Below are 20,778 nucleotides of genomic sequence, written 5' to 3'. Positions count from 1 at the left end.
AATATATATTATCAAAACTGCAAAATGTCACACTTCCTGAAATAATTGATTTGTGATACATATTAAATCTGGTTGTAGGTAATTGATTCTGATATATAGTGAATTTCTGGTTGTAGGTAATTGATTCTGATATATTGTGAATTTCTGGTTGTAGGTAATTGATTCTGATATATATTGAATTTCTGGTTGAAGGTAATTGATTCCGATATATTGTGAATTTCTGATTATAGGTAATTGATTCTGATATATATTGAATTTCTGATTGTAGGTAATTGATTCTGATATATTGTGAATTTCTGATTGTAGGTAATTGATTCCGATATATATTGAATTTCTGGTTGTAGGTAATTGATTCTGATGCATATTGAATTTCTGGTTGTAGGTAATTGATTCTGATGCATATTTAATCTGGTTGTAGGTAATTGATTCTGATATAGATATTGAATTTCTGGTTGTAGGTTATTGATTCTGATGTATATTTAATTTCTGATTGTTGGAAATTGATTCTGATATATATATATATTGAATTTCTGATTGTAGGTAATTGATTTTGATATGTATATATATTGATTTTTTGTTTTAGGTAATTGATTCTGATATATATTGAATTGCTGGTTGTAGGTAAAAAAGATAATGAACTCTGTATATCAACAACTACGCGGCCAGTTTTCAGCAGAAGAGAGTTATTCTGGTGCTGATGTCTTAACTGCTATTCTAGGAGCTATCAAAGTAAGTTCAATAAATATACTATAACTAGCCAGTGACCCATGACAAATATAAATATACTATAAATAACCAGTGACCCATGGCAAAAACAAATATACCCTGAATAACCAGTGACCCATGGCAAAAACAAATATACCCTGAATAACCAGTGACCCATGACAAATATAAACATACTATAAATAACCAAAGACCCATGGCAAAAACAAATATACCCTGAATAACCAGTGACCCATGACAAATATAAATATACCATTGATAACCAATGGCCCATGACAAAAAAAAATGTACCATGAATAACCAGTGACCCATGACAAATATAAATATACTATAAATAACCAGTGACCCATGGCAAAAACAAATATACCCTGAATAACCAGTGACCCATGACAAATATAAATATAAATAACCAGTGACCCATGGCAAAAACAAATATACCCTGAATAACCAGTGACCCATGACAAATATAAATATACCATTGATAACCAATGGCCCATGACAAAAAAAAATGTACCATGAATAACCAGTGACCCATGACAAATATAAATATACTATAAATAACCAGTGACCCATGGCAAAAACAAATATACCCTGAACAACCAGTGACCCATGACAAATATAAATATACTATAAATAACCAAAGACCCATGGCAAAAACAAATATGCCCTGAATAACCAGTGACCCATGACAAATATAAATATACCATTGATAACCAATGGCCCATGGCAAAAACAAATATGCCCTGAATAACCAGTGACCCATGACAAATATAAATATACCATTGATAACCAATGGCCCATGGCAAAAATAAATGTACCATGAATAACCAGTGACCCATGACAAATATAAATATACCATTGATAACCAATGACCCATAACAAAAATAAATGTACCATGAATAACAAATGAACTATGACAAAAACAAAAATACCATGAATAACCAGTGACCCATGACAGAAACAAATACACTGTATACCATGAATACCCCGTGACCCATGACAAAAACAAATACACTGTATACCATGAATACCCCGTGATCCATGACAAAAACAAATACACTGTATACCATGAATACCCTGTGACAGATGACAAAAACAAATACACTGTATACCATGAATACCCCGTGACCCACGACAAAAACAAATACACTGTATACCATGAATACCCCGTGACCCATGACAAAAACAAATACACTGTATACCATGAATACCCTGTGACCCGCATGACAAAAACAAATACACTGTATATCATGGAGACCCCGTGACCCATGACAAAAACAATGAAAACTTGTCAAGTGATACTTGTACAAGTCATCAGAGTCCTTACAGTTACATGTAGAAGATTTTGTGACCGTGGCAAACAGATTTGAAAAAACATGTAATTATATATCTTGTTAATTGTATTTATAGACAACAACTTTGAAACTAGTACAGCAATCCTCACAAGCACCACCAGCAGACCAGGAGGAAGAGGAAGATGAGGAGGAAGATGAGGAGGAATTAGAGGATAGCGAGGAGGAGGAAGAAGAGGATGACAAAGAATCCCTGAACCCTACAACACAAACAGGTAACAGCAATATACTAGCTGTCATTAAGGGCACTATCTGATGATTACAAAAAGGAATTCGCTTGAATAGTGTATAATGTTGTTGTTACAAGATATTCAGCTGACCAGCCAATTAGCTCTTACATGAGAGCATAGAAACCCCCGTGTTCAAGATACAGATTTTATAGGAGATTTCATTATACTCCACATTGTTTCAGGAAGAGTGAGTGAATCAAACTTGTTATTAGATATAAAAATCATTACAGCTCATGAAAATTGTTATACAGTTGCAATTTAATTCCTTGTGCAAGTGAATCATTAAAATTCATTCTAGAAGTAAGAAAATGTAAAGATTATTTTAATATAATTTAGTTCAAATTATTAAAGTTTGACTGTAGCTGTTGTTTTCAAAAGTTATTGAATAGATTTTTGTTATACATGTGTTTCATTTGTAGTTTTAGATTACCTATATATGTGACCGGGTCAGTAATATTGTTGTATTTTTGACAGAGCCTCCAGCTGAGAAAGAGACTGCAAGTGTTGTACAGAGTACAGAGAAACAGGATACTCCTCAAGGTGGGTCATCAGGCTTTGTTTGTAATCCTTCACATAAAAAAGAAAAGGACATCTTTATTATAATTTGATCTGTCCTACTTATCAATTATCATCATCAGTCTTATTTTCCTTTACAGAAAGTGAAGAGAGCGATGACTTTGACGATGAAGAGGAAACACAGGAGGATTTACCAGAAGTTCCGGTTGTTACCGAGGATAAACCAGAAAACCCTGCGGTAGATCCCCCCTCACAGCCCACACAGGAGAGTTCTAATTCTGTGGACAGTACAAAAGGGGCAGATAACTCTAATGAACAAGATTCAGGGGACAGTACTCAAAGGGTAGATAACTCTAGCGAACAACAGAATAGTGAACCAGTAATGGAACAAAGTGTGAAGGAAAGTTTACCAGAGACAAATCAAATAGCAGCAGATATATCAGAACCAGTGAAAAAGGAATCAGAAAGTAGTGAAGTTATACCAGCAGCGTCCAGGACACCCCCTCCTCTGTTAGACGATGAAGAGGAGGAGGATACAGGAGACAAGTAAGTGTTGTCATGGAGACTCAAGAACATATGGTTTATTATCCCCTGCCCAACGAAGTTGGTGGAGAATATACAAATGGGTTCCGTCCGTCCGTCTGTCCGTCCGTCCGTACGTCCATACGTACGAATGGTTTCCGGAGCATAACTGTAAAACCAGTAGAGATATTTCCACGAAACTTCATACACACATTGGTCTTATGATCTTGTAGTGCCTTTTGCTATTTTTAGGTTTTCATTTTTTGCATTTTTTCTGTAACCATGGAAACATTGCTGAAAGTATCATATTTTTGTACCAGGTTAGTTTCCGGAGCATAACTCTAAAACCAGAAGAGATATTTCCACGAAACTTCATAGACACATTGCTCTTATGGGCTAGTAGTGCCTTTTGGTATTTTAAGGTTTTCACTTTTTGTACTTTTTTCTGTAACCATGGAAACATTGCTGAAAATGGCAGATTTTTGTGTAAGAATCGTTTCCGGAGCACATCTCTAAAACCAGCAGAGATGTTTCCATGAAACTTCATAGACACATTGTTCTTATGGTCTAGTAGTGCCTTTTGCTATTTTTAGGTTTTCATTTTTTGCACTTTTTCCTTAACCATGGAAACATTGCTGAAAATATCATATTTTTGTACCAGGTTCGTTTCTGCAGCATAACTGGAAAACCGGTTGAGATATATGCACGGAACTCCATAGGCACATTAGTCTTATGGTCTAGTAGTGCCTTTTGCTATTTTAAGGTTTTTGTTTTTTGTACTTTTTTCTGTAACCATGGAAACATTGCTGAAAATGGCAGATTTTTGTGTAAGAATCGTTTCCGGAGCACAACTCTAAAACCAGCAGAGATATTTCCATGAAACGTCATAGACACGTTGTTCTTATAGTCTAGTAGTGCCTTTTGCTATTTTTAGGTTTTCACTTTTTGTGCTTTTTTCTGTAACCATAGAAACATTGCTGAAAATATCATATTTTTGTAGCAGGTTCATTTCCGGAGAATAACTCTAAAACCAGCAGAGATATTTCCACTTCATAGACACATTCATTTTATGGTCTAGTAGTACCTTTTGCTATTTTTAGGTTTTCATTTTTTGCACTTTTTCCTGTTTTTTTTTCATACACATAAGTCTCTACAATCAAACTTACTTCAGCTTTGATATCTCCATTGGCGGGGGATCTGAATGACTATGTCCTTGTTGTTTATGTCTCTGTTTGACAGTTAATCCTACCTAAGCTATTGTCTATGTCTCTGTTTGACAGTTAATCCTACCTAAGCTATTGTCTATGTCTCTGTTTGACAGTTAATCCTACCTAAGCTATTGTTTATGTCTCTGTTTGACAGGTTAGCTTGGTTGTTAATCCTACCCAAGCTATTGTCTATGTCTCTGTTTGACAGTTAATCCTACCTAAGCTATTGTTTATGTCTCTGTTTGACAGGTTAGCTTGGTTGTTAATCCTACCCAAGCTATTGTTTATGTCTCTGTTTGACAGTTAATTCTACCTAAGCTATTGTCTATGTCTCTGTTTGACAGTTAATCCTACCTAAGCTATTGTCTATGTCTCTGTTTGACAGGCCCCTATTTGGCGAGGATGATACAGTAGAAGATACTCTAGGAATTTCCTTCAAACCAAAGACTGATGCAGATAATAAAGATGATAAAGGCAAGAAAGATAAAAAGATGCCAACAAAAGCAGACTTAGAGAATGACGAGGTTTGTTGACTTCCTTCCTAGGTCGTTTACACTTCTGATCTCTAGCATCATGCTTAATCCTGGTGGAATAAAAAGCATATGATGGAGCTTTCATTCTCAATGATACCTACCCGGTATATAAAACTAGTATTGATTTTGACCTCTGGTTCCTTGTATAGTGAAAACATGTACCACAGTATGACATCTATCACCCATCTCTGGTTAGTGGTAATTTTATTTTTTTGTTTCTACATATAACTTAAGAGATAAATAATTTTGATCAGAATCATCATTATGGAAGGCTTTTTGTATCCCTATCAGGACAGAGAAATGGACTGATTATCTAATACTGCCTGTGTTATGTTGTAGGACCTAAAACCACAGCCGCCACCTCCCTTGTTCGGTGATGATGACGATGACGATGACCTAGACTGGCTTAGCTAATAATGGTAATTTCTGCTTAGGTTAATTTTTCAAGTGCTAATATTGAATTTTATTGATGCATACCCATATATCATTTATTCTGTCTTTGCATATTACAAAGTTATCTGCCCTTGAATAGGGGCATATACAAAGTTATCTGCCCTTCCAATAGGTGTATATACAAAGTTATCTGCCTTTCTGAATAAGTGCATATACAAAGTTATCTGCCCTTCCAATAGGTGCATATACAAAGTTATCTACCTTTCTTAATAAGTGCATATACAAAGTTATCTGCCCTTCCAATAGGTGCATATACAAAGTTATCTGCCCTTCCGAATAAGTGAATAAGCAAAGTTATCTACCCTTGCAAATAGGCTTAAAAATAAGAATTTGTTAGTAAATGTATAAAAATATGCTGAAAAATATGGCATTTCTCTCACAATTTCAGGACACAATTAATATTTACCTGCAGGGAAAATAACTCTGTAATAAGCAAACACAGAATACAAAGGAGTGGGGCAGGATTCCCCATGTTGGATTTTAAGTCGTCATAATTTATACTGGATCAAACAATCTTTCCTACCTGTGATATATATATATGGGGTACAAGTACTGTGGCTAGACTGTGATAGACTATAAAAAGCATGTAGATTGGTCGGTTACTCCTAATTGGAGTGTGTTGATTGGTCGGTTCCTGTAAACTTGAGTGTGTTGATTGGTCGATCCCTGTAAAGAAGAATGTGTTAATTGGTCTAATCTTTAGACTTGTGTGCAATTCATTGACAAATATTGCTACATGTCTAGATGTTACAGTCTTACTCAGAGAAAAGCTGTGTAGCTTGAGACAATAAACAAAGAACAGATATTTTTCATTTGCCAAGTATGTTTATTGACATACAGTTGTTTGTTTTTTTTTTAAATAGAGATGTGACTGTAGAAATTTGCTCACAAATTATGTCAAGATCAGTTTTCTAATCAGATCCCCAAATGTTGAGTAAAGTTTGTGTGGACGTGTAAGGACAAGTTGAAGAAATAACTTTGCAATATTGTATTGTATTAGATATTTTCTGTAATGTTTAGTACTGGCCATTCCTGGATACATTCATGTTCTTGGAATGTTGTTTGATGGAAGAAAGAATATATAGCAAATATCTAGGGTCCAGTATAATTGAATTTTCAATTCAAAAAGGAATTGCCTTCTATTTCGCCCATGAAGTAAAGCCAATGTTTAGGATTTATCGCTGTTTAAATGTACATTAATGTATACATATCATTGTCAATGGTTATGAGGATTGAAAGAAAAACTAATGATTACATGTAGATGAAGTGATATGTAATTTTCTCACCAGGTGCTTTTTAATCATTGTTGGGGTGGGATGTATAAGCATTTATACTCATGTAGCTTTTATCCTCGAGTAAATGTTGTAAGTTGATGGTTGAACTCACTCCAAATAGACTGTGTAAGTGAGATATGGTTGTCAGAGATGGAAAACTAAGGCCACATTTCCTCTGTTAGGAATTCCGCACTGTGCCAAAATCATGTTATTGTGCGGCTATGTTTAGTTCATCTGAAACTTGAAATGTTATCATATTGATTACTGTACAATGTTAACCTAAGTACTTTTAAAATAGTATTTTTTCATAGATAACATGTTCATCTGAATATCAGCACCATCGCTATTCCTCATGTACATATTTCAGTGAAAGTCTTTTCATTTATGTTTGTATTTTTATTTTACTTTAAAGTATCAATAAAAACGTATGGAACCTAAAGTATCAATAAAAACGTATGGGGTTCCATAAACAGTAAATCTTCTCTTATTCATAAGAAATGTGAATATTGTAAATTCTGTTGCACGAGACAAAATATTGAAGCCAGAAACAATAATCAATTGTAATCAGAATTCAGTCTGACCTTGAAAGGTCATTCATTGAAATATTGATGTAATGTGAATTCCGATCATATGGTAGGTGACATGCTAGTCAATAACGAACTGATCACAACTCCCATCATCTCATTCCATGTACTATATATATATAATATGAAATTACAGAAGCTTAAAAGCTTTTTACAAATAAAATATTAAAACAATTTACTTTGAATGTTTTTTATTCATTATATTTTAGTAGCTTTATTTATTTATAAGAGCTGTCATTTTGATGAAAGTTTCTTCAGTGGCTGCACATTCTCAATATTCTAGGTGTTACTATAACTCATTACATCCACTCTGGACTATGCCATAGCAAAACTGATGGCATTTCAGAACAAACTAACCAATAAAATGCCTACAGAAGACATCCCAACTTCAAAGCCATACCGTGTACTGTTATTCAATTCTTTCGATGTACATCAAAGTACTCGAATTAACTGTTTTATTTGTTGTTGCACAATGAGCCTTCAGATTTGCTGTGATAAAGTCCACAGATGGATATAACAGTGATAGTAACCCCTGGAATATAAAGGATGGTTGGAAAACAAAGACAGAAAAACGAGACAGTGGATTAGTTATAAACACATGAAGAACACAAGAGCAACAAAATAAGTATATACGTTATGCAAATATTCTTATTGCACAATTAATAGGCGGTTCTTTCATGATATTTCACTGTCAAATACAGTATGACATAATCCGCCTGATATCCAGTGATTTCGCCCCATTTATATTTTTGTGTATGTCACTAGTGTAATATCACCAGGAGAGATTTTATTGGCTGTGCCGAATAGGAAATCCATTGTAATATCAGGACACAAACAATGTCAGGATTCAAGGACAGCAGGACAAAATGGCGGTGTCAACTGGATCTTTGCGACAGTTTGACAATGAAAACAGAAATTCTTCAAATGTAGGTTCAGTGGTAGTCATAGATCATAAATTCATTTTTATTTTAGAAGAGATTTTATGAAATTAGTCTCAAAGTTTTTATTTTTTGCTTGTCAAAACTTGTTTTATAAGATCTGGTCCGAAATAGGCACTCATTTAAATTCCTATATGTATCCCTTATCTTCATCAAACATTTATAGACATTTTGTTGTCAAACATTATTTTCACTCGTACATTTAATACATGTATAATACAGAAAAAATTCACCATGGTTTGACATATGGGTGACTCAACGATAGCATCTGTAGTGTAATGTTAACATGGATACATGACAAGGAAGATCTCTATGAATACCCAAAGTGACTCGCCCAGCTACCTATATTTGCATATAAGAATTGCCCTTGTGGGCAGGTATTAACTGTGACTTCACAAAGAGACAAGGCAGGTAACTCTGTAATAGTTATGTTAGAAATATGTATTTAATAAATATGTAACAAAGTTTGAATAAAAAAGTCGAAGCATTATTATAAGCAAAAATGTTTATTAATAAGTATATATATATCAATTAACAGATCAAGTACAAAGTATCGTGTTGATATAAACAGACAAAAAATATGTTCTGTCATCTCGAGGCTATAAAACAAAGTACAAAATATTACTCCAGTTCAATATAGACACAATGTATAAGTAAGATACCGGTATACAAACAGAACCTAGACATCGTCAATTTCTTTATTGAATGCTCTACAAAGACCTAAGTGTTTAACATGAAATGTTCGATCTGTTAAAACTTTAGTTGTTTTGCTGGGAAACTATGAATAAATAATGAAATTTTAATATTATTGTCACTATTGCTCCATCTGTAAACTACAAATATTTCTCCCCACAAAACCACAAAATAAAGTACACACAAATATTTTATGTTACACAGCATGGAAATATATATCAATGTTTCTAGAAGTTACAAAAAGTTATAAAAAACTAGAACAATGATACAATACCCCTGAGGCTTGACAGCATTATAAAATTGAACTTGTAGTTGGACCAACATTCTCTAACATAGAGCTATTCCTACATGTAAATAATGTCTCCAACAGTGGACAATTGTATGGTATATCAAAATAATACAATAACACCAGTTTAATGGTGAATATTGTGTAACCCTCAATGGAGGAAAAAAGTGCACAATATTGCATTAACTGTGTTAAGAATTAATTACAATGAAATTCACAAAAATATGTGAGCATATATATAAAAACAGTATAGAGAAAAAAACAGAATAGAATTTTAAGTATATAGAAAAATAAATTTACAAAAAAAAAACACAAAAAAGACAAGAAAACTTGAAGATTATATAATTAGAATTACTGTATACAACAGTGTTCAGATCACTAACAGGTCAGATACAGAGTCCTTCTGAATCAATCTCATCTGTTCAACATTGTTTCACTTTGGTAATTTCATTGCATCTTTCCTCTAGTGGTCACCTTCTTTATTCTGTCCCCTTTCCCTCCTTGTGATCCTACCCTTTGTATCTAACTCCCTGAAAGGTTACTGTAGATGTAATAACAATAAAACTGCTTCCTGGGCTTCCCTTCATAAAAAAACACTATCAATTTCCAGCTATATCTCTAATCACTGGTAAAACAGAAGAAAAATATATGGTTCTTTTGAAGATAGCAGCTGTAATGGTGATCTTTGATTTCAGATTGACCCGTAAAATAAAAAACTTGGTTAGAACCTCCTAGGAAAAGTTATGTAGTTTTGATTGTGTTTCACATCTTGAGTGGAAGTTTTCGGACTGGCATATAACAATAGATAAAATACAGTGACTATAAATAGGTTATCCTAACCCTTGAGGTCAACTGTTACATTGGAATGTTAAAAAAATCCCCACCAGGTATACATACCAAAACATCAAAAGTATACACAAATAATTAGAACTATGAACAAGTGATAATGTAAATAATGGCACAAAATCAACTAGAGCTGCTAACCCCATAGGAATGTAATAAACATGTCTAGTTAGCTGTCATGTTTAAAGTGAAATGGGTGTAACTGGTACATTGTATAAAAAGAAATTTTGTTGCGTAATAAAAAAAATGTTGTTTTAATGGTTGCTATGAAACCATGAATAAAGAAGAAAAAAACATCAAAATTCACATTACATGTGTCTACATATTACTACCTGGTATTTCCATATTTCAATGACTACCCACAAATATATCTGCCAACAGAAAGCTTTGAACAACAAAACAAAGTACCTACAAATATTTCATGTTGTACAGTATTGTAAACTTCAAATGTGGCAAGCAATCACTGGTTCTGTAAAAACATGATATGTTATCATTTGGTGAACACAGACTTAACCTCTGGATCCATTGCTGTTCGTTACAATCATATTAATTGGCAAGTCATGTTTACACTATTAACTTAATGTTATTTCTTTAATCTCAACACTTACAGTTTTCATAAGGTTTTTGAACACATAAAGAAATGTCACATAAAATGTTCTAGCTCCCTGTCTGCTACCAGATTCTGGGGGATTGTCTGCCCTTTGTTACCTGTCCAGACACAAGGTTTCCTATGGACATGGTGCATACTTTCCCACCAATGCTCGGAAACTTTTCCAAACCTGTCTGTTCTGGAAACACACTGTCCCTCCTGCTCTGTGAAACTGGGAGCGCTACAGGGAGACACAAACATCGATTGTAAGTGTAGAATTGACCTTTGAATAATCAATCACAATACTAAATTCACACATTTATAGCAAATACTACAGTCAAATTTGTCTGCAAAGACCAATCAAAAACAAACAAAAAAAAACAGTCTTAGTACTCTTAATCCACAGGTCAATTTTTATTTATAGTCATTTGTCTGAATTAGACAGTACATATAGGACTATTGCTCCATCTTACCTGTCTGTTTATACCCCCGATACAGGTATATCCCCCCTTGTCTACAGAAACGGCCCACTTGGAATGATCCTTAGTCTCCAGAAAGTAAACACCACCAACTGGGAAAGTCACATTCTGGACATTGTATACCTAAAACACACAAACAACAGAGGAAACTGGTCAGGTACTTTGTACAATATAGGAGGGTCAGACTAGGGAGGACACCTTACCTCTACTGAGTACAGTACATATGATTTATTGATAACATCATAATTGATTTATCATCTACTAAATTTTTAAAGCAAAATCAATAACTCCTACACAGAATCTTTGAATAAAAGAGCGAGTTTTGATAAAATAATTTTAAGATTTTTAGACTCTATTGTCATCATGCACCGTTTGTTGTTGTGCACCGTCCATCGTCGTGCACTGTGCGTTGTCAGCCGTGGGACATGCGCATGCGTAAACTTTTCATTCTAATGACTTCTTCTCAATAAACTAAAGGCCCTGGGTACTGATATTTGTAGCATGTTGGGATGAAGAACTACCAAGTTTGTTCAAATGTATGACCTTGAACAACATTCATGGTCACAGGGGTCAAATGGGCTAAAATCTTTAAATGACATCTTGTTGATAAGAAAGATGCCTAAAGCCCTGATATTGGGCTTGTGACATGCTGGGATGAAGGGCTACCATGTTTGTTCAAATGAATGACGTTGACCTTCATTCATGGTCAAATTCATCAAATATATCAAAAACAAACTTTTATAAAAGAGTTTTTTGTATTGCTTTTAATTGTTTGCTACTGCTATATTGTTTGAGATGTTGTATTGTGTCAATTGTCAGATGACCATTAAGGCTCATGAGCTTCTTGTTTGTTGATAGCGAGTTCATACTGAAGTATCTCACCAGACTTATATTAGGAGGAAGCAGATTATAAACTAAACAAGTTTGACAAGGACACATAATATATATATGTGTGTGTGTGAGGATTAGGATAGTAAAGGTATCACACGACATTCTTTTCTCCAATAATGGTGCATTGATCAAGGCATTAGAGAGAAACACTGAACGTCACTGCTAAGACAGGAGAGTTCCACACACAGATCACACTATCTACCTTATAGGTAACAGAACAGTTGGTAGGAAGGTTATCTTTCTCGCCTCCTTTCTGCCACGTCTCCACCATCAGGTCACTATGGAGATCTACAGCCACCAGGTTATCGTACAAATCTACAAGATATTGGCAACTTTATAGTCTGGAAAAGTATTCATTTAGAAATACTGCTTGATGGTGCACATTAGTACTGATATTTGAAGACATCTATGTTAAACAATGAATTTGCTACTTCATACCTCATTCAAATCATTTCAAATAAATCCACTGTCCTTACCAGCCATGAACTTGCCAAACTTGGCATAACTGACAAACTGATGGCCGCCTGTTGATACTAAGGTCATCTTATGGTACCATGGTAACTGGGTCACATGTGATTGGCTTCCTCCCAGTATCTTACTCATTATGGGACTCTTAGCGACAAAACTGACGGGGAAAAGTTTGTCGTAGATCTTAGGATAGGTATAGAGAAACTGTTCACCTGTAACAGGTAATAACCAAGTGACATATGTAACAGGCAGATAACTACATAGGCATTGTCTGTTGTTCAATCCCTTTTAAATCTTATTTAATTGAAATCAAATTTTGCTGAAATATTAACATATGCAACAATGATATCAAGGCACACATGTTATAGTAAACTGAATCACACTATATTTGCATTCATGAACCCATTCTGACAAACCTAGCAGTAACAAGAAATCATATACTTCTACATCTGTTACTCAATTAAATCTGGTTTTATATTCTCACACACACTGCCATTTATGTTTATATGGTAGGACTGGCTGGTTTTATGGTGTTTTCAACAAACAATTAACTCTAAATCACAAAATCAAATCACCATGAAAAAAGAGTTGAGCATGAAAATGCATATTTTAGTTTATATTAAAATAAATTGGTATTCTGTCTATATATGTACCTATTTTATCCATCATGGCTGTCGGGTAGGAGACACACAGGAATGCCTGTCCATAATCCATGGCACTATCAGGCCACTCCCACCCGGAGGTCTTCAGGGGAGGGAAACGGGGAGTACTGTGTACCATCCAAAAGCCGTTCTCCATGTCGAAGCTCACCACCCCTGTAGTAAAACAAATCATATTCATTCTGTTTTTGTATTCAGCCAGCCTCGATATTCCAGGGATTACTCTCACTGTCGTAATCTACTCCTGGAATATGTCATAGTAAAACTGAAGGATCTGTGTGCGACAGCAGATGTCAAAGTTAGTTTGATCCTTTGATGTACATCTAAAAAATCAAATAAGTTACAATGTGAATGACAGTATGACTTTAATGTGGGGCGTCGCTCCCTACTTAATCTTCAAAGAAAGACTTTGTAGGCCTGTGATAAGTTAGTTGTTTTCTCATAAAATGCCTTCAGTTTAAAAATATGACATAACCAATGGGTGGATACAATGGCAATAAAAAAGACCCCTGGAATATTGAGGATGTAATTCAGTACGAAATCATGATTATGATCAAACATTAATTTAAACCGAGGAGTATCAGAAATACCTAAGGGAGATAACTGCAGTGCTACTAACTGACAACCACTTTACTGTCCTTGGCCGTTTTCGATTATACGGTTTGACTGGTTGGACCTAGTTGTTCGTTTATTAATTAAAGACGGACCTGGTGATTTTGTATTGTTTTCAGACGAGCTTTGACAAAGCCCTCACGGGCCTGAATCAAAAACTGCAGGTCCGTCAGGATTTATACTTGAAATAATGACTTCAACCAACCGTCGAACTGGTTGTTCCAAACGAAAACGGCCCATGTTCAGTAGACTTTCCCCTTGAAGGGAGATAACTCTAATTCACAGATCTGTACATGAAGTATACTTGCCTTTGGTGTGTCCATGATTCAGACTTTCTGAGGAAGGTGACTGGTCATTATACATAATATACATGTAGCTATCATCCTTCTACAAAAAAACATAGAAGAAATACATGACATCAAATATTTCATAGAACATAAAGTTTTTAACTATATAAATATATATACAATGTCAATAAAAATTATTCTAAAACAAACACATCTATGAGTTTATGGGGACTAGTTAACAGTAAAGTTTTCAGTCACTGGTCAACTGACTGGTAAATTGTATAGTGACTGGTGAATTATACAGTGAATGACTGTTTGGTGAAGTTCCAATTTGACACATGAGCTAGTTTCATGCCTAAATTCTAGTGCATGGTTGGTAACTTACTGAAGGGCTGTAGATTTGATGTAGGATGTTGTAGACAGGGTTGGTAACTTACTGAAGGGCTGTAGATTTGATGTAGGGAGTTGTAGACAAGGTTGGTAACTTACTGAAGGGCTGTAGATTTGATGTAGGGAGTTGTAGACAAGGTTGGTAACTTACTGAAGGGCTGTAGATTTGATGTAGGATGTTGTAGACAGGGTTGGTAACTTACTGAAGGGCTGTAGATTTGTTGTATGGAGTTGTAGACAGGGTTGGTAACTTACTGAAGGGCTGTAGATTTGTTGTATGGAGTTGTAGACAAGGTTGGTAACTTACTGAAGGGCTGTAGATTTGTTGTATGGAGTTGTAGACAGGGTTGGTAACTTACTGAAGGGCTGTAGATTTGATGTAGGATGTTGTAGACAGGGTTGGTAACTTACTGAAGGGCTGTAGATTTGATGTAGGATGTTGTAGACAGGGTTGGTAACTTACTGAAGGGCTGTAGATTTGATGTAGGGAGTTGTAGACAGGGTTGGTAACTTACTGAAGGGCTGTAGATTTGATGTAGGGAGTTGTAGACAGGGTTGGTAACTTACTGAAGGGCTGTAGATTTGTTGTATGGAGTTGTAGACAGGGTTGGTAACTTACTGAAGGGCTGTAGATTTGTTGTATGGAGTTGTAGACAGGGTTGGTAACTTACTGAAGGGCTGTAGATTTGTTGTATGGAGTTGTAGACAGGGTTGGTAACTTACTGAAGGGCTGTAGATTTGTTGTATGGAGTTGTAGACAGGGTTGGTAACTTACTGAAGGGCTGTAGATTTGTTGTATGGAGTTGTAGACAGGGTTGGTAACTTACTGAAGGGCTGTAGATTTGTTGTATGGAGTTGTAGACAGGGTTGGTAACTTACTGAAGGGCTGTAGATTTGTTGTATGGAGTTGTAGACAGGGTTGGTAACTTACTGAAGGGCTGTAGATTTGTTGTATGGAGTTGTAGACAGGGTTGGTAACTTACTGAAGGGCTGTAGCTTTGTTGTATGGAGTTGTAGACAGGGTTGGTAACTTACTGAAGGGCTGTAGATTTGTTGTATGGAGTTGTAGACAGGGTTGGTAACTTACTGAAGGGCTGTAGATTTGTTGTATGGAGTTGTAGACAGGGTTGGTAACTTACTGAAGGGCTGTAGCTTTGTTGTATGGAGTTGTAGACAGGGTTGGTAACTTACTGAAGGGCTGTAGATTTGTTGTATGGAGTTGTAGACAGGGTTGGTAACTTACTGAAGGGCTGTAGATTTGTTGTATGGAGTTGTAGACAGGGTTGGTAACTTACTGAAGGGCTGTAGCTTTGTTGTATGGAGTTGTAGACAGGGTTGGTAACTTACTGAAGGGCTGTAGATTTGTTGTATGGAGTTGTAGACAGGGTTGGTAACTTACTGAAGGGCTGTAGATTTGTTGTATGGAGTTGTAGACAGGGTTGGTAACTTACTGAAGGGCTGTAGATTTGTTGTAGGAGTTGTAGACAGGGTTGGTAACTTACTGAAGGGCTGTAGATTTGTTGTATGGAGTTGTAGACAGGGTTGGTAACTTACTGAAGGGCTGTAGATTTGTTGTATGGAGTTGTAGACAGGGTTGGTAACTTACTGAAGGGCTGTAGCTTTGTTGTATGGAGTTGTAGACAGGGTTGGTAACTTACTGAAGGGCTGTAGATTTGTTGTATGGAGTTGTAGACAGGGTTGGTAACTTACTGAAGGGCTGTAGATTTGTTGTATGGAGTTGTAGACAGGGTTGGTAACTTACTGAAGGGCTGTAGATTTGTTGTAGGATGTTGTAGACAGGGTTGGTAACTTACTGAAGGGCTGTAGATTTGATGTAGGATGTTGTAGACAGGGTTGGTAACTTACTGAAGGGCTGTAGATTTGTTGTATGGAGTTGTAGACAGGGTTGGTAACTTACTGAAGGGCTGTAGATTTGTTGTATGGAGTTGTAGACAGGGTTGGTAACTTACTGAAGGGCTGTAGATTTGTTGTATGGAGTTGTAGACAGGGTTGGTAACTTACTGAAGGGCTGTAGATTTGTTGTATGGAGTTGTAGACAGGGTTGGTAACTTACTGAAGGGCTGTAGATTTGTTGTATGGAGTTGTAGACAGGGTTGGTAACTTACTGAAGGGCTGTAGATTTGTTGTATGGAGTTGTAGACAGGGTTGGTAACTTACTGAAGGGCTGTAGATTTGTTGTATGGAGTTGTAGACAGGGTTGGTAACTTACTGAAGGGCTGTAGATTTGTTGTATGGAGTTGTAGACAGGGTTGGTAACTTACTGAAGGGCTGTAGATTTGTTGTATGGAGTTGTAGACAGGGTTGGTAACTTACTGAAGGGCTGTAGATTTGATGTAGGGAGTTGTAGACAGGGTTGATAACTTACTGAAAGGCTGTATATTTGCTGTAGAGTGTTGAAGACAGGATTGGTAACACTTCCATTGATTCCGACTTTAGACAATGTCCAGGAGGGTGAATCTGCATCCATGTAGTAAAATCCAAGACCCCGGTACATTACAGGATTAATACTCTTTGGTAGTATGGGCAGTTTGTAAACAATGTACCTACAGAATGTTATACAACTTTATTGTATACAGATATAATGTTACCCAGTTTGTAAATGATGTACCTACAGAATGTTATACAACTTATATACATGTATACAGATCAAATGTTACCTAGTTTGTAAATGATGTACATATGAAATCAAAATGTTATACAACTTCTGTAGATAGATAAAATGTTACCCATTTTGTAAACAATGTACTGACAGAATGTTATACAACTTATATACATGTATACACATAAGATGTTACCCAGTTTGTAAACAATGTACCTACAGAATGTTATACAACTTATATACACATGTATACAGATAAGATGTTACCCAGTTTGTAAATGTTACCCAGTTTGTAAAAATGTTATACAACTTTTATATACATGAAGATAGTTAAAATGTTATCCATTTTGTAAACGATGTACCTACAGAACAAAATGTTATTCAGCTTGCATAAAAATGGTTCCCAATTTGTAAACCATATACATAGATACTGTACTCTTTATACAGAATGATATTTACATTTACACCGCAGTCCTACTATGTAACCTTACCAAGTGGAGTTTGCATTCATATAATCTATGAACATCAAGCGCTTATTAATTATGATGTCATTATCATTGTGACGTCACAGTTGTCGTGCCAGTGATTCCAAACATGCAAATCTCTTGGGATTTCATCATAAAATTGTAACCAAATGTATTAAATATTAGCATTGAACATCTTTCAGTCAGCATTCATAGCAAATATAAAAGCCAACTGAACAGAGGCAAATTCAACATGATCCGCGCTTCACTGCTTAAAGTTAATTAGATATTGAAGTCACAAGGATATATTTAAAATTACATGTATAATTCTCACGTACAATTTTTAAACACTGCCATCTTCACACTTTCGTCTAATTTTGCCACTATATATGTAGTCCTTGTATATATCGTATAATCAGACAATCAGTACATACAGTATTTTAAACACTGTAATCCTCCTGTACAATGTTATACATTGTAATCCCTATACTCTGTACAATGTTATACATTGTAATCCTTATACTCTGTACAATGTTATATATATTGTAATCCCTATACTCTGTACAATGCTATACATTGTAATCCTTATACTCAGTACAATGTTATACATTGTAATCCCTATACTCTGTACAATGCTATATATTGTGTAATCCTTATACTCTATACAATGTTATAAATTGTAATCCTTATACTCTGTACAATGTTATGCATTGTAATCCTTATACTCAGTACAATATTATACATTGTAATCCTTATACTCTGTACAATGTCATACATTGTAATCCTTTTACTCTGTACAATGTTATACATTGTAATCCTTATACTCTGTACAATGTTATACATTGTAATCCTTCTACTTTGTTCAATGTTATACATTGTAATCCTTATACTCTGTACAATGTTATACATTGTAATCCCTATACTTTGTACAATGTTATACATTGTAATCTCTATACTCTGTACAATGCTATATATTGTGTAATCCCTATACTCTGTACAATGTTATACATTGTAATCCTTATACTCAGTACAATGTTATATATATTGTGTAATCCCTATACTCTGTACAATGTTATACATTGTAATCCTTATACTCTGTACAATGTTATACATTGTAATCCTTATACTCAGTACAATATTATACATTGTAATCCTTATACTCTGTATAATGTCATACATTGTAATCCTTTTACTCTGTACAATGTTATACATTGTAATCCTTATACTCTGTACAATGTTATACATTGTAATCCTTCTACTTTGTTCAATGTTATACATTGTAATCCTTATACTCTGTACAATGTTATACATTGTAATCCCTATACTCTGTACAATGTTATACATTGTAATCCTTATACTCTGTACAATGTTATACATTGTAATCCCTATACTCTGTACAATGTTATACATTGTAATCCTTATACTCAGTACAATGTTATATATATTGTAATCCCTATACTCTGTACAATGTTATACATTGTAATCCTTATACTCAGTACAATGTTATATATATTGTAATCCCTATACTCTGTACAATGCTATACATTGTAATCCTTATACTCAGTACAATGTTATACATTGTAATCCCTATACTCTGTACAATGTTATACATTGTAATCCTTATACTCAGTACAATGTAATATATATTGTAATCCCTATACTCTGTACAATGCTATACATTGTAATCCTTATACTCAGTACAATGTTATACATTGTAATCCCTATACTCTGTACAATGCTATATATTGTTAATCCCTATACTCTGTACAATGTTATACATTGTAATCCTTATACTCAGTACAATGTTATATATATTGTAATCCCTATACTCTGTACAATGCTATACATTGTAATCCTTATACTCAGTACAATGTTATACATTGTAATCCTTATACTCAGTATACAATGTTATATATATTGTAATCCCTATACTCTGTACAATGTTATCCATTGTAATCCTTCTACTTTGTTCAATGTTATACATTGTAATCCCTATACTCTGTACAATGTTATACATTGTAATCCTTATACTCTGTACAATGTTATCCATTGTAATCCTTCTACTTTGTTCAATGTTATACATTGTAATCCTTATACTCTGTACAATGTTATGCATTGTAATCCTTATACTCTGTACAATGCTATAATTGAAATCCCTATACTCTGTACAATTCTATATATTGTGTAATCCTTATACTCTGTACAATGTTATACATTGTAATCCTTTTACTCTGTACAATGTTATACATTGTAATCCTTATACTCTGTACAATGTTATGCATTGTAATCCTTATACTCAGTACAATATTATACATTGTAATCCTTATACTCTGTACAATGTTATACATTGTAATCCTTTTACTCTGTACAATGTTATACATTGTAATCCTTATACTCTGTACAATGCTATACAGTGTAATCCCTATACTCTGTACAATGCTATATATTGTGTAATCCTTATTCTCTGTACAATGTTATACATTGCTATCCTTATACTCTGTATAATGTTATACATTGTAATCCTTATACTCTGTACAATGTTATACATTGTAATCCTTATACTTTGTTCAATGTTATACATTGTAATACTTGTACCCTGTACAATGTTATATATTTCAATCCTCATTCTCTGTATAATGTTATACATTGCAATCCTTACACTCTGCACATAGTTCTACATTGTAATCCTTATACTCTGTACAACATTGTACAATGTTTCATATTTCACTGGTAGACTATGTATATATCATACATTCAATGTAACATTGTTATACATTATAAACTATAATATATATATGTATTGTAGGTACAATTTAATATATCACCGTCCTGAAACTGTGTTTAATGTTCTATCAAACAAAGTAAGAAAACTATCAGGTGATTCACCTGATGTGTGTGTGCCGAATACTCAACTGATACTGTCAGTCACATGATACTGTCAGTTACAATGCACTAATGGTAGCAACTTTTATATCTTACCAGTCGACGGGTTTTCCTGCTTCCGACAGACAACTTAGACTGTTTACCATAACCAATGTCCCCAACAGTATCAAAGCAGCAAGTATTCTCCGTCCCGACATCGTTTTATAAACCATATTCATCGTAGGTCCGACAGATTTCTGCTTACCTACGCTCAACTACTAAAACAGGAAGTACATATTTTC

At 34.6% G+C, this 20,778-nt stretch overlaps 3 protein-coding genes across 5 annotated transcripts in view; 2 read left to right on the top strand and 1 right to left on the bottom strand.

Annotated features, from left to right (window-relative positions):
• Positions 1-7,569, top strand: part of LOC138320523 (FK506-binding protein 15-like) — a 26,976-nt gene extending 19,407 nt beyond the window's left edge. For both annotated transcript variants that reach the window (XM_069263538.1, XM_069263536.1), the window contains exons 26-31: positions 622-729; positions 2,134-2,290; positions 2,780-2,845; positions 2,962-3,367; positions 4,937-5,075; positions 5,424-7,569. In XM_069263538.1, coding sequence (XP_069119639.1) covers positions 622-729; positions 2,134-2,290; positions 2,780-2,845; positions 2,962-3,367; positions 4,937-5,075; positions 5,424-5,498 — 951 coding nt within the window. In that variant the 3' untranslated portion in view covers positions 5,499-7,569. The remainder of the gene's footprint in view (positions 1-621; positions 730-2,133; positions 2,291-2,779; positions 2,846-2,961; positions 3,368-4,936; positions 5,076-5,423) is intronic.
• Positions 1-20,778, top strand: part of LOC138320526 (uncharacterized) — a 288,019-nt gene that overhangs the window by 23,349 nt on the left and 243,892 nt on the right. The gene's annotated exons all lie outside the window — the stretch shown is intronic.
• Positions 7,570-20,778, bottom strand: LOC138320524 (plancitoxin-1-like). Its single transcript, XM_069263539.1, has 8 exons — positions 20,594-20,778; positions 16,917-17,094; positions 14,162-14,240; positions 13,236-13,397; positions 12,591-12,794; positions 12,317-12,429; positions 11,218-11,346; positions 7,570-10,985 (listed from the first exon to the last, which is right to left on the bottom strand). Exons 1-8 carry the CDS (start codon positions 20,713-20,715, stop codon positions 10,884-10,886), a joined length of 1,089 nt encoding a protein of 362 aa, XP_069119640.1. The 5' UTR covers positions 20,716-20,778; the 3' UTR covers positions 7,570-10,883.

This window comes from Argopecten irradians, chromosome 4 (genome assembly GCF_041381155.1).
Source record: "Argopecten irradians isolate NY chromosome 4, Ai_NY, whole genome shotgun sequence".
Taxonomy (NCBI): domain Eukaryota; kingdom Metazoa; phylum Mollusca; class Bivalvia; order Pectinida; family Pectinidae; genus Argopecten; species Argopecten irradians.
This window is presented reverse-complemented; position numbering and strand designations above follow the sequence as displayed.

Coding starts and splice junctions, on each gene's coding strand:
- LOC138320524 (XM_069263539.1), bottom strand. CDS start 20,715: ATGAATATGGTTTATAAAACGATGTCGGGACGGAGAATACTTGCTGCT. Junction 13,398..14,161: donor GAATCATGGACACACCAAAG/GCAAGTATACTT, acceptor GTTTTACTACAG/GGGTGGTGAGCTTCGACATG. Junction 12,795..13,235: donor AGCCATGATGGATAAAATAG/GTACATATATAG, acceptor TACCTGTTACAG/GTGAACAGTTTCTCTATACC.